Below are 20,149 nucleotides of genomic sequence, written 5' to 3'. Positions count from 1 at the left end.
CCCCAGGATTAGGTTAGATTAGGTAGGTGCCCCCCAGGATAGATTAGGTAGCTGCCCCCAGGATAGATTAGGTAGGTGCCCCCCAGTATAGGTTAGATTAGGTAGCTGCCCCCCAGGATTAGGTTAGATTAGGTAGGTGCCCCCCAGGATAGATTAGGTAGCTGCCCCCAGGATAGATTAGGTAGGTGCCCCCCAGTATAGGTTAGATTAGGTAGCTGCCCCCCAGGATTAGGTTAGATTAGGTAGGTGCCCCCCCAGGATAGATTAGGTAGCTGCCCCCAGGATAGATTAGGTAGCTGCCCCCCAGGATAGATTAGGTAGCTGCCTGTCCCCATAATGGAGGGGGGGCCGCAGCCGCGGGGAGGGCAGCCCGACCTCTCCCTCCCTTCCTCTCCCCGGGGCCCCCCCTCAGATGCAGAGTAAGCGGCTAACGGAAGCGCTATAGGCAGAACTCACCTCCGTCCCTGGTTCCAATCGCCGCTGATCTCCTCTCTGGCTGGCTCTGCATAGATGCTTACACACGCAGCTTCCTGTTTAGCCGGAAGCTGCGTGTGTAAGCATCTATGCAGAGCCAGCCAGAGAGGAGATCAGCGGCGAGTGGAACGCAGGGAGGTGAGTTCTGCCTATAGCGCTTCCGTTAGCCGCTTACTCTGCATCTGAGGGGGGGGCCCGGGGAGAGGAAGGGAGGAAGAGGTCGGGCTGCCCTCCCCGCGGCTGCGGCTCCCTCCTACCAGCGCGAACGGGCGCATGGCCCTGCAAACGGAGATGGGCCCCCCGGGCCCCTCCCCCGCCTCCTCAGGAGCCGGGCCCGGTCGCCAAGGCGACCGCTGCGACCACGGGCCCTACGCCCTTGCCTACAGCTGTCTGTTTCATCCTCACTGCTAAAAGTGTCTGTTATCAGCTGTGATAAGAATCCCGGACTGAGCATTCAGTCTGGCTTTGCAGGGAATAATTATAGCTGAGTCATTATAGCAGAGCCACAAGGGGGCAGGCTTGGGCTTGAAAAGACACCAGAGAAGACAGACTTAGCTATAATCTTTCCGTAGCAAAGCCAGACTAAATGCTCAGTCAGGGATTCTTACCAGAGGTGATAACAGTCAGATTAAACAGAGAACAATGAAACAAAGAGCAGATTAGGTGTTTACTGTCATGTTCCCACTGATTTATAAGGGAAAATACAAGAGGGTGCTTCATCTCTGGTTCTCTTTAAAGGGAACCAGAGATGGGGACATGAAAAAGATGTTATACATACCTGGGGCTTCTTCCAGCCACATACGCTCTGATAGCTCCCACGCCGCCATCCTCCGCTGCCCGCATCTACGAGAACCGGCTCCCGTCGCTGACGTCATCGGAGCCAGCCTACGCAGGAAAAGTGCGCCCTCTACGTATCTCTCCAGCGGCTGCTGCAGAGATACGCAAACAGCGCACTTCCCTTACGCTCAGACTGGCCCCGACTGACGGCAATGCAGGGTCCCGGTTCTCATAGCTGCGGGCAGCGGAGGATGGCGGCGTGGGAGCTATCGGAGTGAAGGAGGAAGCATATATATATATATATATATATATATATATATATATATATATATAACATCTTTTTCATGTTCATCTATGGTTCCCTTTAACCACTTCGCTACCTGCAGTGAAAGCAGCTCTCAGTACCGGAGCATATGTTTGCCATCGGGAGTGTTACATTTCCACAGCTTATAATTCTTCTCTACTTTTCCCGAAATAGCCAATCTTGGTATTGTTTTTTTGCAGAATGGATAGGGCTTAATTCTATTTCCTAATTTAATCCCACACGTTAAAACAAAACAATAAATTCATAAAAACAACACAATTTTTTGAAAAATAAAAACAGTGTTTTTTTTACTTTGACACTACAACAGTATTTTAAAAGGGGAGTTAAAATGTATTTTCTTCCTAAAACTATTTTTTTTTCAATGTCTGCTGAGTGTAGAGACACCAAATTTGTGTATTTATTTCCAATTTTGATATTACTGGATGTCACAGGAAAACATTGTACATTGTATGTATTTGGGTTTCTGAAGACTAAAAATGTAAAGCAAGGTTTTTAGCACCACACTTCATTTATAGCAGGGCTAAAGGTACAAGACCATTGAACATCCCTCAAAATGACCCCATCTAGTAAACTAGATCTCCCCTCCCAATGTATTCGGCAAGTGGTATAATTAGGGATTTGACCGTCCGGTCTTTTCTCAATTTTGATTGGAAAAATTGGGTAAACATTTTTTTCTTCAAACATGCTACTTTGAAAGCACATAATGCGCACATGCTGTTTGGTGACCACAAAATGTATCCTAAAACTTACCCCTCAATTTCTCCCGTGCATGGAGATAGCAAACACTAATGCCTCGGTCACACTGCTAGAGAACTGGGGGCTCCAGAATCAACTGAATGCATTTTGCATTTTTAAGAACTTAAAATCCAAAGCAGAATTTTTTGCATCATACTTTATACATAGAGGTGCAAAAGGACCAAAGACCCCTGAATACCCCCCAAAATGACCCCATCTAGAAAACGAATTACCGGCAAATGGTAATATTAGGGATTGGACCATCTGATCTTTTTGGAGGCTTATTTTATTTAAAAAAAAAATTAAAAGCGGACCTGAACTCAGAACTTCCTCTCTGCTCTAAAAGATAAGCAACAGCATAATAACCATAAAAGTATGTAACCACATCACAATTTTCCCGGGGACAGACAATTTTTTGAGCGCCGAGTCGATGTTTCCACATTATCGAGATGTGGGTGCAGGCCTTAGCGTTGTGCCGCAATAACGACCGGATTGGATCACTAAGATCCCCGACAACTCCTGTGCAAAGTACTGCAGTCTCTTGAAGTTCGCTCCCGACGTGTAGCGTCGCGTGACGTTGTGCACACCCCCCCGGTAGGAAGAAGCGTCGCTGACGACCGCCATCAAGGGGACGTCGCAGAATCTGTTGGGTGGTGACTACCCAGCTTTAAAATAAAAACATTTCTTTGTTACAGCTGATGCAAATCCTGCAACAAATCTGCACTGTTTCTACTTCCTGCTTTCATGGAAGCAGACATATTGCCTGTGCTTTCAAATTATCTGCCATCTCTGCTGTGGCAGTCAGGTGACACGGGGAGAGATCAAACTCAATACACACAGGGTGTATTTCTCCGTTTTCTTTCTGTCCTGCGCAAGAGTTCAGGTCCACTTTTTTTATTATTATGTTTTTTATAATAATGTTAATTTTTTTTTCATTATGTTTTTAATTTGTATTTTCTTTTTTAAACTAACTGGAAATGATCTGTTCTCACTATTGAGAGCTGAGAACTGACAGCCGTGCGCTCTGTAAATGGTGAAAGGAAACCTGTAATGTCACCCCCCCCCCCCCCCCAAAAAAAAAGAGTTTCACTTACCCTACTCTGAACGATCCTCCGGTCCCCCGCCACTGCTCAGTTTTTGTTACCGCCAACCTGCATGTCGACGGCCACTGCACCTGCACAGCCCTGGTGGACGGTGACTTGCGGTAACGAAACTGAGTTGCATCGGGGGACCGGAGGATCGCTCAGAGGCATTGCAGGCATAGGGAGACTGCAGGGGGCTGGCAGAAGACCCAAGTAAGTGAAACGCTTCTTTTTGGGAAGGGGACATTACAGGTTTCCTTTAAGTTGTGATTTTCTTTTCAAATGAATATAAAATACAGGATCTTCTCAAAAAATTAGCATATTGTGATAAAGTTCATTATTTTCTGTAATGTACTGATAAACATTAGACTTTCATATATTTTAGATTCAAATACACACAACTGAAGTAGTTCAAGCCTTTTATTGTTTTAATATTGATGATTTTGGCATACAGCTCATGAAAACCCAAATTTCCTATCTCAAAATATTAGCATATTTCCTCCGACCAATAAAAGAAAAGTGTTTTTAAAACAAAAAAAGTCAACCTTCAAATAATTATGTTCAGTTATGCACTCAATACTTGGTCGGGAATCCTTTTGCAGAAATGACTGCTTCAATGCGGCGTGGCATGGAGGCAATCAGCCTGTGGCACTGCTCAGGTGTTATGGAGGCCCAGGATGCTTCGATAGCGGCCTTAAGCTCATCCAGAGTGTTGGATCTTGCATCTCTCAACTTTCTCTTCACAATATCCCACAGATTCTCTATGGGGTTCAGGTCAGGAGAGTTGGCAGGCCAATTGAGCACAGTAATACCATGGTCAGTAAACCATTTACCAGTGGTTTTGGCACTGTGAGCAAGTGCCAGGTCGTGCTGAAAAATGAAATCTTCATCTCCATAAAGCTTTTTTAGCAGATGGAAGCATGAACCCACTTTTGAACCAGAAACAGCGGCAGAAGCGCCTGACCTGGGCTACAGAGAAGCAGCACTGGACTGTTGCTCAGTGGTCCAAAGTACTTTTTTCGGATGAAAGCAACTTTTACATGTCATTCGGAAATCAAGGCGCCAGAGTCTGGAGGAAGACTGGGGAGAGGGAAATGCCAAAATGCCTGAAGTCCAGTGTCAAGTACCCACAGTCAGTGATGGTCTGGGGTGCCATATCAGTTGCTGGTGTTGGTCCACTGTGTTTTATCAAGGGCAGGGTCAATGCAGCTAGCTATCAGGAGATTTTGGAGCACTTCATGCTTCCATCTGCTGAAAAGCTTTATGGAGATGAAGATTTCATTTTTCAGCACGACCTGGCACTTGCTCACAGTGCCAAAACCACTGGTAAATGGTTTACTGACCATGGTATTACTGTGCTCAATTGGCCTGCCAAGTCCTGACCTGAACCCCATAGAGAATCTGTGGGATATTGTGAAGAGAAAGTTGAGAGACACAAGATCCAACACTCTGGATGAGCTTAAGGCCGCTATCGAAGCATCCTGGGCCTCCATAACACCTGAGCAGTGCCACAGGCTGATTGCCTCCATTCCACGCCGCATTGAAGCAGTCATTTCTGCAAAAGGATTCCCGACCAAGTATTGAGTGCATAACTGAACATAATTATTTGAAGGTTGACTTTTTTTGTTTTAAAAACACTTTTCTTTTATTGGTCGGAGGAAATATGCTAATATTTTGAGATAGGAAATTTGGGTTTTCATGAGCTGTATGCCAAAATCATCAATATTAAAACAATAAAAGGCTTGAACTACTTCAGTTGTGTGTATTTGAATCTAAAATATATGAAAGTCTAATGTTTATCAGTACAATACAGAAAATAATGAACTTTATCACAATATGCTAATTTTTTGAGAAGATCCTGTATATAGAAGTGTATAGGTATGTTTATATACACTGTATATTGCCAACATCTTTTACTATACCACCCATAAGCAGTTACTCACATGTCCAGCGCCGCCCCCATGTGGGTGTCTTGCTCCAAATGTCTGCGCATACTTCGAGGTTCGCTCCTTCTTTGCGTCCACAGCAGCATAATATCTGAAGGAAGAGACAACACCTTGCAATGAGAGACAGGTCAGGATTTCCTGCTCAGAAATCTAAACCCTGCTGAAGAAGCTTAGCCATCAATAGGGCGGGGGGGAGGGGTCTGTCTAATAAACCAAGTTTATGAAAAACATTAAATGGCACTAAAAGTGGCCATACATCAGGCGACTTGGAGGATGATCAACCATCCGATTTTTTTTTAATCATAGCAACCAACGATTTATACAGGAAAATGATGACAGTTAAAAAGGTTGCCCAAACTTTCGCATCCCACTGTAAATCATTCAGGTATAAGTTTTGTTTGAAAGCACTGCCATGTCTCCAGCTGTGCAAAGAGAGAAACAGTCACTTGCAAGCCAGCAGGTTAACTTTCTCAGGCAGAAAAAAGAAACACAGTCTAGTTATTTGTATGCTTGCCATACTTTTATATGCTTGCCCGCAGCAGGTATTCCCCGAACGCCCGCACCGCACAAAACAGGCCTTCAGGGAATACCGCGTTAGTACATGGTAATCCCCGTCTGGCAGCCATCCAAGCAGAAAGTGACACTCAATTCCTGTGGCCGAAGCAATCATGAGCGTTTCTGTCCATGCGTGACGTGTAAAACTTGCGGCGGGCATTTTAACACACATGCGTTGCCATAGAATTACATGAGTTCCGGTCCACGTAGATCGCCGCAGAGCCTCACAGTAACATAGGTTTGCCCTTGTGTCGGATGCGATGAAAATATCACCTCCGTCGCATTGTGCTGCACCGCGATGGTATGAAAGGCCCCATAGAGTAACATTGCCCATTGCATTTATGCACATTAATCAGTCACCTGGAATGATCACTAATGATTGCTCCAGGCAGTAATTGCTGAGCATCTGTACAGCCCCGTGGATGCACTTAGCACAAGTCTGCCCTGTAACTGCTCAAGCTACAATGCATTCTGGGATTGTTAGCACTCACCCTTTGGTTTGGAAAGTTCCAGAAGCATCCTGTAACAAGAAGAACTCATTCTGCGTCTTCTGACTGTTCCCCGTGTACAGGAAATGCTCCAGGGGCACCGGCCTCTTGGTTGTGCTGATCACATAGATCTTCTTCTTCTTAATCCTCCTATTAGGAGACAAATATGCAAATACAAATATAGATCCCATAGAGGAGGGGGTTGCGGAAAATAAGATCTGGAACTCACCCAATCCAGTCTGCAAACTCCACGGTGTTGGGGACGGTGGCACTCAGAAGAATGATGTTGACGTGGTCCGGAAGCATGATGAGAACCTCTTCCCATACAACACCACGCTGTGAAAGATTAATATCATTGTAGTGGTGTAAATCTCAGCATTTCTTTCTTTGCTCTAAACCAGGGCTGGGAATCATGTATGGGGCCAAAATCTAAAATAAAGTCCTAAAGGAGTTCTCAGGCAAAAATAGCCCAAATGGGCTATACTCACCTGGGGCTTTCTCCAGTACCCTTGCAGCCGACTGTCCTACGCCAACCGCTCCGCTCCCCGCTGCTGCCCATATTCAGGCCAACCGCAGGGTCGGCCTTACCGCGGCTGCGCGAAGCGTTGCCGTCAATCACGGCCACGTGGGCTGCGGCGTTTTGCGCCTGCGCAGTTCGTGCTCGTGTATTTTATTTGCCTATTTTTCCCGCTTATAAGACCATTTAAATGATGTCCCTATCACAATGTATGGTGCCGATATTTTATTTGGAAATAAAGGTGCATTTTTTCAATTTGCGTCCATCACTATTACCAAGCCCATAATTTAAAAAATTATATTAACCACTTCAGGATTCTGCGTACGCTTAAGTACGCTCCTAAATCCTAAAGTGGTTTCCATGTCAGTTCACGGAGGGTGTCTCCGTGAACACCCTGCGAGCCTCCGATCGCGGCTCGCAGGGTAAATGTAAATATGCGGGGAAGATCTTCCCCGGTGTTTACATATATACGGCGCTGCTGCGCAGCAGCGCCGTAGAGGAGATCGGCGATCCCCGGCCTCTGATTGGCCGGGGATCGCCGGCATCTGATAGGCTAAAGCCTATCCCATCAGGCGCAGGACGGAAATCCGTCCTGCGCCGCTCACAGGGGGAGAAAGAGGGAGGGAAGGGGAAGGAGGCCAGGAAGCGCTGCGGAGGGGGGCTTTGAAGAGCCCCCCCCCGCAAGCGCAAGCAGCCGGCGGCGATCAGACCCCCCCAGCAGGACATCCCCCTAGTGGGGAAAAAAGGGGGGGGGAAGTCTGATCGGCCTGGCTGCTAGCTGATCGGTGCTGCGGGCTGGAGAGCCCACGCAGCACCGATCAGCAAAGCCAACCGGAACCCGGAAGTGGTTAATAAACTCCCTTGACATGCATATTTAAAAAGTTCAGACCCTTAGGTAACTATTTATGTGTTTGTTTGTTTTTTTTTAATTGTAATTTTTTTATTTTATTTTATTAAAACATTCATTTGGGTAATTTTTGGTGTGGGGAAGTAAACAGCTAATTTTTAAATGTAATTTAATGTATTTCTTTATTAAAAAAATGTATGTGGGTGTAGTTTACTATTTGGCCACAAAGACTTATTGGCCAGAAAGACCGCAGTCTCTGTTAAGAGACCGTCGGTTTTTCTGCGGGGGACTTAGATCGGTGAATGGGAATTATATTCCCATTCACTGATCGGGGGGCTAACGGCGGGCGGCGGGAGTGCGCCTGATCACGCGCACCGCACACTAGAAGCAGCACAGTCTATCTGGATAAACATATTCGTCCAGATAGGCTTAAGTGGTTAAGAAAGGCGATAAATTATCACTAGATAGATTTTAACATAAACAACAGCTATGCATAAAAATGCAATGGCAGCTTTCAGAGCAGATAAACTGTACTTTGGAAACTTGTAATGTGTAAACTGAAGATATTACTTGCATTAAGCAAATATAAATGTTTGGGTCAGACTTTTACCCCTCTTTAAAAGGGTCTCAAACAGAGAAGACAAATGCTGAGAGTGTAACATGAAGAACAGGCACTCACCTCTGCATCATTAATATAATGAACCTCATCGAAAATGACCCATTCCAAGTCTCGGATGACATCGGAGCCATTGTACAGCATAGACCTGCGGGAAGAAACAACACCGACTGATGAGATAGAGGATAATACAAAAAACTTCAAGAGGAAGTTAGAAAGCGTGCATGAAAAAGGGCCTCCAGGAAATTAGGGTGCCCGATTTCGGCTAGTAGAATATTGGTTAAATTCACCAATATACTAAGTTTTAAAGGTGTAAATTACCGTAATAAAATATCTGTTAATAATAACTGAACCTAACACTGTTCTCACACAGAACTCGTCCTTACTGCTGCCTAACCTTAACCGTCCCTACACCTAACTTTAATCACCCATTCATGCCTAACCCTAACAACCCCCTCCATGCTTAAACTTAACCGCCCCCCCACACCTAACCTTAACCGGCCCCCGCTGCAATTACGATAATGTAGGGGCGTGGCCATCGGCACCACTATAAATAGTGGATAAAGTATGACATTGCCAGATAAATAGTGGTCACCCCAGGGATGCCCGCTATATATTGGGCGCCCAAATTTCACACTATAGCTGTTATTTCTAATGGCGCTTTTAACAGCACCCAAGTCTCTTACGATCCCTCTCAGTACAGGTTTCCTCTAGAAGTCCCTGCGGGCTTTCCACACATACCGCAATATCTCTGTGGTCATGATGAGGCAAGACGCTCCCGTATATAGCTGGACGTCTCCTGTAATCAGACCCACGTCTTTGAAAGTGATCTTGAAATCTCTGAACTTCTGATTGGACAAGGCCTTTATAGGGGAGGTGTATATGGCTCTGGAAGAAGAAACAGATGGACGTAAGTATGCACAGCGAACGGATCATTTACTGTGAAGAGAACATAAAGACACAATGAAACAGTTAATTTGGACGTGACTGTTAAAATTACCGTAGGTGCCACTATACACCACATGCAGCTTTAACTGCTCCGAATAGGGCTGTGGAGTCAATACAGAATTCGACTCCAACTCAGTTTATGAAACCACTGACTCCAGCTACCCAAAAATTGCTCCGACTCCACAGCCCTGGCTCCGACTAAGTAAATTAGGCGCAGGGGTACCACTATTATATTATACAGCTTAAAGAGTACCTGAGCTAAAAATGACAGAGCCTTTTATGACTCCATCTTAATGAGGACCGATGGGGGCGGGGTTAAATACTCACCTGTCCTGACGTCTTCGGATCACCAGTGACTCTCTGCCCCCTTCCTCATCAGTACAGTCATGGCCACGTTTGTAAAAGTAGTCAAAACTCCTTGGAAACTTCAGCCTGCATTGCTTGCGGCCTGTGCAAAGCTCGGCATCCACCAATTACACAGCAGGTGTCAGGCTGGGGACAGGTCGCAGCCATGCAGATGGAAGTGACCAGAGCCTGGACGGTAATTTTGAAAAATATATCAACAAGGCCCATTTTCTGAGGAGGGGTGTGTGGCAATCACCGGTATTTAACCCTGCGACCCTCACCCCATTTGACTTCATTTAGCCTAGGTAACTAATTTTGGCTTCAGCAGAGCAAGTGGCGGGTGTGAGTAAACAGCACATGGGGTTTGGTTATTCTTTAGCTGAAGCCCAGGTGTTGGCAGTCACATGCGATTGGGGTGGATAATCATCTGTGTTCTATTATTGTACAGCCAAACTCTGGACATTGGCAGTCACAAGTCTAGTGGGTACAGGTGTGCGGATATCATAATGCTTTGTATGCACATTTAAGCACAGCATAGATAGTATTTCAATAGCTTCTGCAGAGGGGTAAGGTTCTCAGTCTTAGCCTGTCACACTGAACTGCCCTCAGCCAATCAGTGAGGAGCAGGAATGTGGAAGGGGAGATAACAAGATTCCTCCACATCGGCGATATACCAAACAGAGCCAGGCTGACTGAGATAAGATTCATTACAGAAGAAACATTTATGATTATATTGGAATGCTTGCAATGCAGCGTCGGGATATAGACTACATAATAAACACAGAGCAGTGGCTAAATTGAATTTGATTTTATGGCCGACAGTCCTGCTTAAAGAGGCGCTTTTATGAAATGTATGCAGAGACACACACAATAAAAGAGGGAGAAGGAGCTGCGAGTGCCACTACTACTACTACTACGGACACGCAACAAACCTCTGAATCAAACAGAGCTGCACCCATTAGGAGCTGGCGTACAGACAGACAACACTCACCTAGTCATGTGCTTCAGCGACAGTGCTATCGCATATTCCGCCACCACTGTCTTCCCGGCTGACGTATGAGCTGCGATAAACACAGAATTTCCGGCTTCCAGGCATTGAATGGCTTTCTTCTGGAAGGGGTCCAGTTCAAAAGGATGCTGAAAATGCAAATAAAGGTATTACGTATACAATACTGTATATATGAGCGTATCAAATCCTCCAATTAAAGTTCACTGTGGTTACTGTCGTTTTAGATTTCTTATATTGTATTGATGCGCATAAAGTTCATTTTCATCTCACCTTAAAAGCCAAGTCTGGAATACGTTTGTAGAAGTCTTCCACGGGGACGTTACTGTTCAGCGGGACAGCCCATTGCTCCTGAGCAGGTTCTGGCAGGGGTGAGGCTGGCACAGCGGGTGCGGGAGCAGACACTGTCTGTAAAGCAAAGAGAGAAAAGGTAAAATTATGGTGATCTTGTTTTTACAGGTCTATGGTTTAAAGAAACACTATCGAATATTATTATCAAATAAGGAGAGTTAAACCATGAGTTATGTCAAATAAGGAAGGTTAAACCATGAGTTATGTCAAATAAGGAGAGTTAAACCATGAGTTATGTCAAATAAGGAGAGCTAAACCATGAGTTATGTCAAATAAGGAGAGCTAAACCATGAGTTATGGCAAATAAGGAGAGCTAAACCATGAGTTATGGCAAATAAGGAGAGCTAAACCATGAGTTATGTCAAATAAGGAGAGTTAAACCATGAGTTATGTCAAATAAGGAGAGTTAAACCATGAGTTAAGTCAAATAAGGAGAGTTAAACCATGAGTTATGGCAAATAAGGTGAGTTAAACCATGAGTTATGGCAAATAAGGAGAGTTAAACCATGAGTTGTGTGAAATAAGGAGAGTTAAACCATGAGTTGTGTGAAATAAGGAGAGTTAAACCATGAGTTGTGTGAAATAAGGAGAGTTAAACCATGAGTTATGGCAAATAAGGAGAGTTAAACCATGAGTTAAGTTAGATAAGGGGAGCTAAATCATGTGTTATGTCAAATAAGGAGAGCTCAACCATGAGTTATGTTAAATAAGGAGAGCTAAACCATGTGTTATGTCAAATAAGGAGAGCTAAACCATGAGCTATGTCAAATAAGGAGAGCTACACCATGTGTTATGTCAAATAAGGAGAGCTAAACCATGAGTTATGTCAAATACGGAGAGTTAAACCATGAGTTATGGCAAATAAGGAGAGAGTTAAACCATGAGTTGTGTCAAATAAGGAGAGTTAAACCATGAGTTAAGTTAGAGAAGGGGATCTAAACGGTGAGTTAAGTTAGAATTAATAAATTAGGTGAGATAATTTAACACAAAAGCTTTGTGAATCAGACCCATGGTTTGATAATGTTCCTTTAAGGTGGCCATACATCTATCGACTTGGTGGCCGATTGACCATCCAATTCCATAATGATTAGTGCACCCCTAATTGACGATGCGACCAATTTCGGGACAAGCAAACATGCTGCAGGATATCAGGTCGTTGTGGTCGATCAGGTGCATGGTGGTAACAGCAAGTGATATCGGGGCAATCGACTAACGTGACAAACCCCTCGCACTGTCCCCCTAATGTCAAATGTGCAACCCCGGTGCCCAGTGCACTATACTTTACCTGTCCATGACCGTCCCTGGCTCCGTCCATACACGCGCCCCACGTGGTTGCCAGCTTCCACGTGGGCGAGTGTGAGGTCTCACAACAACCCATATTACTTTGGGAAACCATGTAGAGCGAGTGTATGGACGGAGAATGTAGCCCAGAGACGGTGGTGGACAAGGACAGGTAATGCATAGTGCACTGGGCACCAGGGGGACACATTTGATAGTAGGACTGACAGCAATGGGGCCGGTACGGCGGTGGATGCGGCGTCACAAGGCCAATTCCTGATCGATTTCACTTCACCGTCATGCATGCTTGCGCAACCTAAGTAAAGAGCAGCCCATCTTCTGGAGCACTCGGGGACCGGAAGACCGAATGCCAAATGCAGTATTTTACCGAGCTAAATTATTTTACCGAACTGCCCTTAATGAATTGAGGTCTATGGCCTCGATTCATCAAGGCTTATCGAATTGGTTAACGACAGTTTGGTAAAATACCGAATTCATTAAGTTGATTTCAGGATTCATCAAATTTATCTACAGCTGTTAGCGAGCATTCTGTAATCATTCGGTAATGATGCGTTAAAACGGAAGAAAGTGCAATTCATGAAAATGAAAGTGGCCGTGGTTTAGCGTTAAATTTAGGATTCGTTATCTCCTTCACTGCTCTGTCGTTATTCCTGTCAGATCATTGCTGACAGAGAAGATGGAGCCATTTGAAGTGGTTATGTATCAGCTGAGAGTGAATCAAAGGCACAGAAGGGCAAGAATAAGGTCTAGAACCATATCAATTTTCAAGAGAATAGATGTATTTGCTATAACCAGTCATCTGCATTTCTCTTGAATCATCTTGTAAGAGAACACAGGCAGTGCCAGGGTTAACTAATTTGCTAGCTGCACTACATTTTTTCAGAAAAGGCTCCTATCATGCCGTAGCTGATGAAATTATGGGATTGTCCCAAGCCACTTCTAGAATCCTGGTCCAGGTGTTAAGCCCTATTCAGAATGTTGCTACGTAGTGTTCAAAGGACTGCCTTTTACCCACAATTCCATGGGAATCTTATGGCCTTGTGTTAAATTACCGCTGTAAAATGGAAATATTGACACGTTACGCAATGGTTACCGCATTGTTATCGAATTCACACCGAATGCGGAAAAACCTTGATGAATACAACTAGAAATCAAACTTCGAATTCGGTAATTTAACAAACTGGAAAAAGTTATCTAAAAGACAATGATGAATCGAGGCCTATATCTATAAAATCCCCACCTCCTTCTCTGACCCCCACATTGATCTATGCCTATAACAGCCCCCGTCTCCTCCTCTGACCTCCACACCCAGCTCTTCCAGGCTGCTGGTCCTGGGGAGTCCCTCTGCCTTGGCTTCCTTAGGTTTCGGTTTTAATTTGTCTTCATCTTCATCCTCACTGGAATCTGCAAGGCTGAAATCTTCCAGCGTTCCCAGCAGGCTGGTGAGGGAGAGGACCCCTGGGGGGCGGAGTCCATCTGTGAAGAAAGGCGGGAAGAGGGAGGAACATTATGACACAAGTAAAGGGAACACCTTAAATAGGCGGAGCCTGAACACACCAATCAGTTGAAAGCTTCCATTTCCTAACTTGCAGTGGAGAAATGAGAACTGAATCTTGATCGCCTGATACAGGCAGCTGTTTCAAAATGCACCATCTTCTATTTTAGGTGTTCTGGGCAAATTTAGTGGAAGTCTAATACAAGGATTTGTATTTGTAAAACAAAAAAATTACCTGTTTTTTTGAAGTTCATTCCATTCTTCCATCCAGGAGGAACAGATAAGAGATCTATTTCAACAAAAAGAGAACATTAGTGTATTTCATTTGCTATTCTCCATATACAGGAAGCCCCCTACTTGAGCAGTTCCAGGAGGTTGTTTTGAAGTCAAGTTATGTTGTATTATTACTACTTGTATTTGGATTTGTAAAGTGCCAGCATCTTCTGTGACACTGTATTATACTCAGAATCATCTCTTTTTTTTAAATTGGGTTTGGCACAAAAATGGCAGGAGATAGTATACATAATACATGATATGCAGAAGGCTGTACAGCAGTATAAGCAAATACCGTATATACTCAAGTACAAGTCTAGACATTTAGGTCTGACTCACTAAATAAAAGTATAGGGGTTGACTTATACAAGAGCCACTATTAGTGACCTTCCCATTTGCAGTGGTAAGTGACACTTGCTACATAAAATAAATGCCAAGCAAGCACAGGCCTGAAAGTCCTGGCCACAAAAATTAACCAGAAAAAAATACTGGGCTGCAGGAAGGGGAGTGAATAATTGCTGCACTTTGGGACCCAGATGAGTTACTGGCTGCACTTAAGGGACAGGAGGGGTTAATGGCTGCAAATCTATATGCAGTGAAGTCATGAACCCCTCCTGGACCCCAAGTGCAGCCATTAACTTTGCAGGGTAGACTTATACTTGAGTCAATAAAATATTCCAGGTTAAGAGGGTCAAATATTGGAGTCGACTTATACACAAAGTCGAATAGTAGTCGAGTATATACAGTACACTAAAGGAAAGTGACTCAGTAAACAATGCATCAGTTGGGCACATAATATACAAGCGGCAGTGACTCATTAGGCAGTTTATTACCAGAACCCGAGTGTCGAGAGTTCAAAAGGTTGACAGCCAGGGGAAAAAAGGTGTTTCTATGCCTTGAGGTCCTGGTGGGGATGTAGAACGGGGACCAGGGAATTGGGAATTAGTGGGACGTTAGTAGAGTATATATGCATCACCTTTCCCAGATTGGACATTGGTCCAGAACCTTATTTGTAACTACAAAGTTTAAAGAACAGAGGGCTCCTGGGGACTCAACGGTGTATGCAAAAGTGAAAAACTTTATTGGCTAATATATAAATGCGAGGCTAACTGTACGATACAAACCAACGGAGCTAAAAAGCAACAGCTCTGCTGTTGTTATAACCAAGCTGTCCTGGTGGGGATGGACTGGAACCTGTACATACCCCGTACTTGTGGATAAATTATTTACTTTTGGACAACTCTGGATTTGGACATATATTATTATATTTCTTTACACAACTTACAACAGTATATACAATACTGTAACATGTAATAACATGTAACAAAAATGGTAGTCATTTTTGTACCCGAGGACAGCTTTGCACTGGTGAAACTCGAAAAATTAGAATATGGTGCAAAAGTCCATTTATTTCAGTAATTCAATTTAAAAGGTGAACCTAATATATGAAATAGACTAATTACATGTAATGTGAGATATTTCAAGCCTTTATTTGGTATAATTTTGATGATTATGACTTACAGCTTATGAGAACCCCAAAATCAAAATCTCAGCCCATTAGAATTTTGTGAAAATGTTCAATATTCCAGGCTCAAAGTGTCCGACTCTAAAATGCTAATTCATCCAAAATACCTGCAAAGGGTTCCTATTTCATATATTAGTTTTACCTTTTAAGTTAAATTACTGAGATAAATGGACTATGGATAGTCTAATTTTTCAAGTTTTACCTGTATGTACGTATAATGTAAGAGAGATATGTAGTAAAAAAAATACCTTTCTCAAAGTCCAGAACTTCTTCACCTTCACCAACTGCCTCCATCTGTTCCAGAGTAGGTTCATCCATTCCGCCTGAGACAGAATAAAGTCATGGCACAAAGGAACTGGAAAAACTGGGCTTGAACCATAAAGCATAGCTGGACTTAATGCGGAACTGAAGTATTCCTAAAAAAAAAAAAGTTTCACTCACCTGGGGCTTCTCCCAGCCCCCTGCAGCCGACCTGTGCACACACGGTTTCAAAACGATCCTCCGTTTCCCTGCTGCAGCTCACTTTTTTTCATGCAGTGGAAGCTGACTTCTAAGTTGATGTTCCCAACGCCCTGGCCACGCATATCCTCGTACGTGTTCCTATGGCCAGGAGCATCCTGCGCAGGCACAGTAAGAGAAAATCTCTAGGATGTGTGCAGCCAGGGCCATGCAGGCGACGCCCACCGCGTGAAGTAAAAGTGAGCCGCGGTGGGGAAATGGAGGATTGTTTTGGAACGGCGCAGCACAGGTCGGCTGGCAGAAGCCCCTTGTTTTAGGAATACTTCAGTTCCACTTTAACCACCCTGGCGTTTTGATTAAATCGCCAGGGTGGCTGCGGGAGGGTTTTTTTTAAATTAAAAAAAAACTATTTCATGCAGCCAACTGAAAGTTGGCTGCATGAAAGCCCACTAGAGGGCGCTCCGGAGGCGTTCTTCCGATCGCCTCCGGCGCCCAGAATAAACAAGGAAGGCCGCAATGAGCGGCCTTCCTTGTTTTGCTTACATCGTCGCCATAGCGACGAGCGGAGTGACGTCATCGACGTCAGCCGACGTCCTGACGTCAGCCGCCTCCGATCCAGCCCTTAGCGCTGGCCGGAACTTTTTGTTCCGGCTACGCTGGGCTCAGGCGGCTGGGGGGACCCTCTTTCGCCGCTGCTCGCGGCGGATCGCCGCAGAGCGGCGGCGATCAGGCAGCACACGCGGCTGGCAAAGTGCCGGCTGCGTGTGCTGCTTTTTATTTGACAAAAATCGGCCCGGCAGGGCCTGAGCGGCAGCCTCTGGCGGTGTTGGACGACCTGAGCTCGTCCAGACCGCTCAGCAGGTTAAAAGACTTCCGAGGCCAAATCTAAAAAAAAAAGTTAAATACCTGCACGGCATTTGAAGGCACGGTGGACGCCGTCCGCGCCCTCCGTGCCGTTCTGCCGTGTCCTCGCCGCTCAATAGGGACTATTGAGCAGCGGGGATCCGGCGGAATGTGCCCACGGCCCGGGTCGGGCTCTCCTTCCTCCACTAATAGTCTCCTGTAGCGTGGATCAGGGGGGCTGTCTCCTGTAGCGTGGATCAGGGGGGAGGCCCTAGAGCTGCGCAGCAGTACTCGCGGCTATGCGGACTGCGCAGCCGCGGCCAGCTCATGCGGCTATGTTAGTGGGGGCAGGGGGGGTCGGGAGCAGCCCAGGGGGCTATTGAGCGGCGGGGACCAGGCGAAACGGCACGGAGGGCGCGGACGGCGTCCTCCGTGCCTTCAAATGCGGTGCAGGTATTTAACTTTTTTTTTTATTTGGCTTCGGAAGTCCTTTTAAGTACACCCGAACTAAGAGAGATCTGGATGCTGTCATCTTTATTTCCTTTTTGACCACTTCAGGACCATTCATATTAAACCCTACAGCCTGTCTTTGAATGCTAGTTTCTGACATGTAGATTTTTACTCCACCATGCTTGTGTATTCTGACAGCTGACACTTTCTGAAATGAATGAGGAACAATTTTGAATTCGCTCCTGATCACTAGGATCGCATAATTATCACTTTTTCACACTTAAAATACTCATTCCCACTTCTATTTAGTGCCCCTGCGGTGTACCTAAAACAATTATCTACCTCATTTTGACATCTCTGCATAAACAACATATAGAATAATCAGTTTCTGAAAGTTTTACTGCTGCAATTTGCGATATTTCATATTTTTGGTTGAAAAATTCATAAAATTCCAGATTTACTACAATTAACCACTTGCCGACCACGCACTCATAACGCGCGTCGGCAAAGTGGCAGCTGCAGGACCAGGGACGCAGTTCTGCATCGCCGGCTTCAGGCTAATTAATCAGGAAACAGCCGCTCGCGCGAGCGGCTGCTTCCTGTCAATTCACGGCGGGGGGCTCTGTGAATAGTCTGCGGGCCGCCGATCGCAGCTCGCAGGCTAAATGTAAACACAAGCGGAAATAATCCGCTTTGTTTACATTTTTACAACGCTGCCACAGTAGCAGCGTTGTAGTAGATCAGCGATCCCCGGCCAATCAGCGGCCGGGGATCGATGTCACATGACAGGCAGGAGCCTGTTAGAGGCTGCACAGGACAGATCCGTTCCTGTGCAGCCTCCGATCTTTCGGGCAGGGAGGGAGAAGAGGGAGAGGGGGAATCCTGCGGTGGAGGGGGCTTTGAGGTGCCCCCCCCCCCCCTGCCACCCACAGCATGCAGGAGCGAACAGACCCCCCCAGCACATCATCCCCCTAGTGGGGAAAAAAGGGGGGCGATCTGGTCGCTCTGCCTGTCATTTGATCTGTGCTGGGGGCTGTAGAGCCCACCCAGCACAGATCTGAAAAAACAGCGCTGGTCCTTAAAGGGAAGGTTCAGGGAGGGGATTAAAAAAATAAAAATAACTTTCCACTTACCTGGGGCTTCCTCCAGCCCGTGGCAGGCAGGAGGTGCCCTCGCCGCCGCTCCGCAGGCTCCCGGTGGTCTCCGGTGGCCGACCCGACCTGGCCAGGCCGGCTGCCAGGTCGGGCTCTTCTGCGCTCCATTTCCTGGCACTTCTGCGTCCCACGCCGGCGCGCTGACGTCATCGGACGTCCGCCGGGCTGTACTGCGCAAGCGCAGAACTACTGCGCCTGCGCAGTACAGCCCGGCGGACGTCCGATGACGTCAGCGCGCCGGCGTGGGACGCAGAAGTGCCAGGAAATGGAGCGCAGAAGAGCCCGATCTGGCAGCCGGCCTGGCCAGGTCGGGTCGGCCACCGGAGACCACCGGGAGCCTGCGGAGCGGCGGCGAGGGCAGCTCCTGCGTGCCACGGGCTGGAGGAAGCCCCAGGTAAGTGGAAATGTATTTTTATTTTTTTAATCCCCTCCCTGAACCTTCCCTTTAAGGGGGGGGGACGGTAAAGGCTAGGTCCTCAAGTGGTTAAGTGATATAAAAAAAAAAGCCCTATTTGTCCTGAAAAAAAAAAAAAACAAGACTAAATAAGTTTGGGTCGACTAAAAATTGCCCAAGATCTGTCAAGTTAAGCAAAGGCATAGCAGAATTATGAAAATTGGCTTGGTCCTGAAGTGGTTAAAGAAAGTCTGAAGTGAAAAAAAAAAAAAAAAAAACAGATACCGTACTAACCTATGGAGAGGGAAGGTTATGGGTCCTATAGAGCCTTCCCATTCCTGTCATGGTCCCCTCGTTCCAGCGCTAGATCCCCCATTAGCAGTTTTCGACTGATGGGTCATATACTGCAAAGTGTTGCCGCACGAGGCTTTGGGAGCCGGAGCATTTCCCGAAGACGGGTGGCTCAGTACTGCGCATGCAGAGCTGCCCGTCTTCGGGAGCACTCATACTACCAAAGATTTCAGAAGTCTCCTGTGGTGGTGATACAGCAGTGGGTGATGGCGCTGGAATGAAGGGACCGTGAAAGGAACGGAAGGGCTCTATAGCCCTTCCCTCTCAATAGGTGAGTTTTTTTTCAGTTCAGACTTGCTTTAAACAATACCAGTTGCCTGGCAATCCTGTTAATCTCTTTGGCATCAGTAGCGTCGGAATCACACACCTGAAGCAAGCATGCAGCTAATCTGGTCAGATTTTTGTCAGAAACACCCAATCAGCATATTGTTTTAACTGTGTTTCAATAAACCTTACCTGATCTAAACCATGGTTTTTCTGGGTTGGTTCATCTGGAGAGGTAAGATACCCTATGTATGTATTTATTTATGTCTTTATAACGTATACTCTGAGAGATATTTCTTTTTCACTGCCCACTAAACCTTCTTTGGAGGTGTCCTACCCGTTAGTGTGGTGCCATCTACAGCTAGTAAGGACCCCAGGAGAGCGTCCACCCAGTTTCGTGCGGCGGTGATTTCCCCCTAGGCAATATACGACCTTTATCCTACAATACTGCACCATTTGGCGCTTGGTCTCGTCTTTGTCACAGACTACTGTGGTTCCCTCACAGTGACTGTCCCTACTTCTAAAAATACAAAAATAAATATTTTTATTCCTGCTATTTTTTCTCTTTACCTTGGGTTGACGTTTCTTCGATGCTCTCTTTCCTGTTCCAACTGTTCTTGTCTGTTTGGC

At 45.8% G+C, this 20,149-nt stretch overlaps 1 protein-coding gene across 2 annotated transcripts in view; it reads right to left on the bottom strand.

Moving 5' to 3' along the window:
- Window positions 1-20,149, bottom strand: part of SKIC2 (SKI2 subunit of superkiller complex) — an 88,652-nt gene that overhangs the window by 52,369 nt on the left and 16,134 nt on the right. For both annotated transcript variants that reach the window (XM_068250349.1, XM_068250350.1), the window contains exons 7-16: window positions 15,853-15,927; window positions 14,042-14,095; window positions 13,612-13,787; window positions 10,935-11,069; window positions 10,647-10,792; window positions 9,104-9,250; window positions 8,426-8,510; window positions 6,612-6,718; window positions 6,386-6,532; window positions 5,337-5,430 (exon numbers count right to left, since the gene is read on the bottom strand). In XM_068250349.1, the coding sequence (XP_068106450.1) occupies window positions 5,337-5,430; window positions 6,386-6,532; window positions 6,612-6,718; window positions 8,426-8,510; window positions 9,104-9,250; window positions 10,647-10,792; window positions 10,935-11,069; window positions 13,612-13,787; window positions 14,042-14,095; window positions 15,853-15,927 (1,166 nt within the window). The remainder of the gene's footprint in view (window positions 1-5,336; window positions 5,431-6,385; window positions 6,533-6,611; window positions 6,719-8,425; window positions 8,511-9,103; window positions 9,251-10,646; window positions 10,793-10,934; window positions 11,070-13,611; window positions 13,788-14,041; window positions 14,096-15,852; window positions 15,928-20,149) is intronic.

The sequence above is a fragment of the Hyperolius riggenbachi genome, chromosome 8 (assembly GCF_040937935.1).
Source record: "Hyperolius riggenbachi isolate aHypRig1 chromosome 8, aHypRig1.pri, whole genome shotgun sequence".
In the NCBI taxonomy this organism is placed as follows: domain Eukaryota; kingdom Metazoa; phylum Chordata; class Amphibia; order Anura; family Hyperoliidae; genus Hyperolius; species Hyperolius riggenbachi.
The sequence above is the reverse complement of the archived record's forward strand: the minus strand, read 5'-3'. Positions and strand labels throughout refer to the sequence as shown.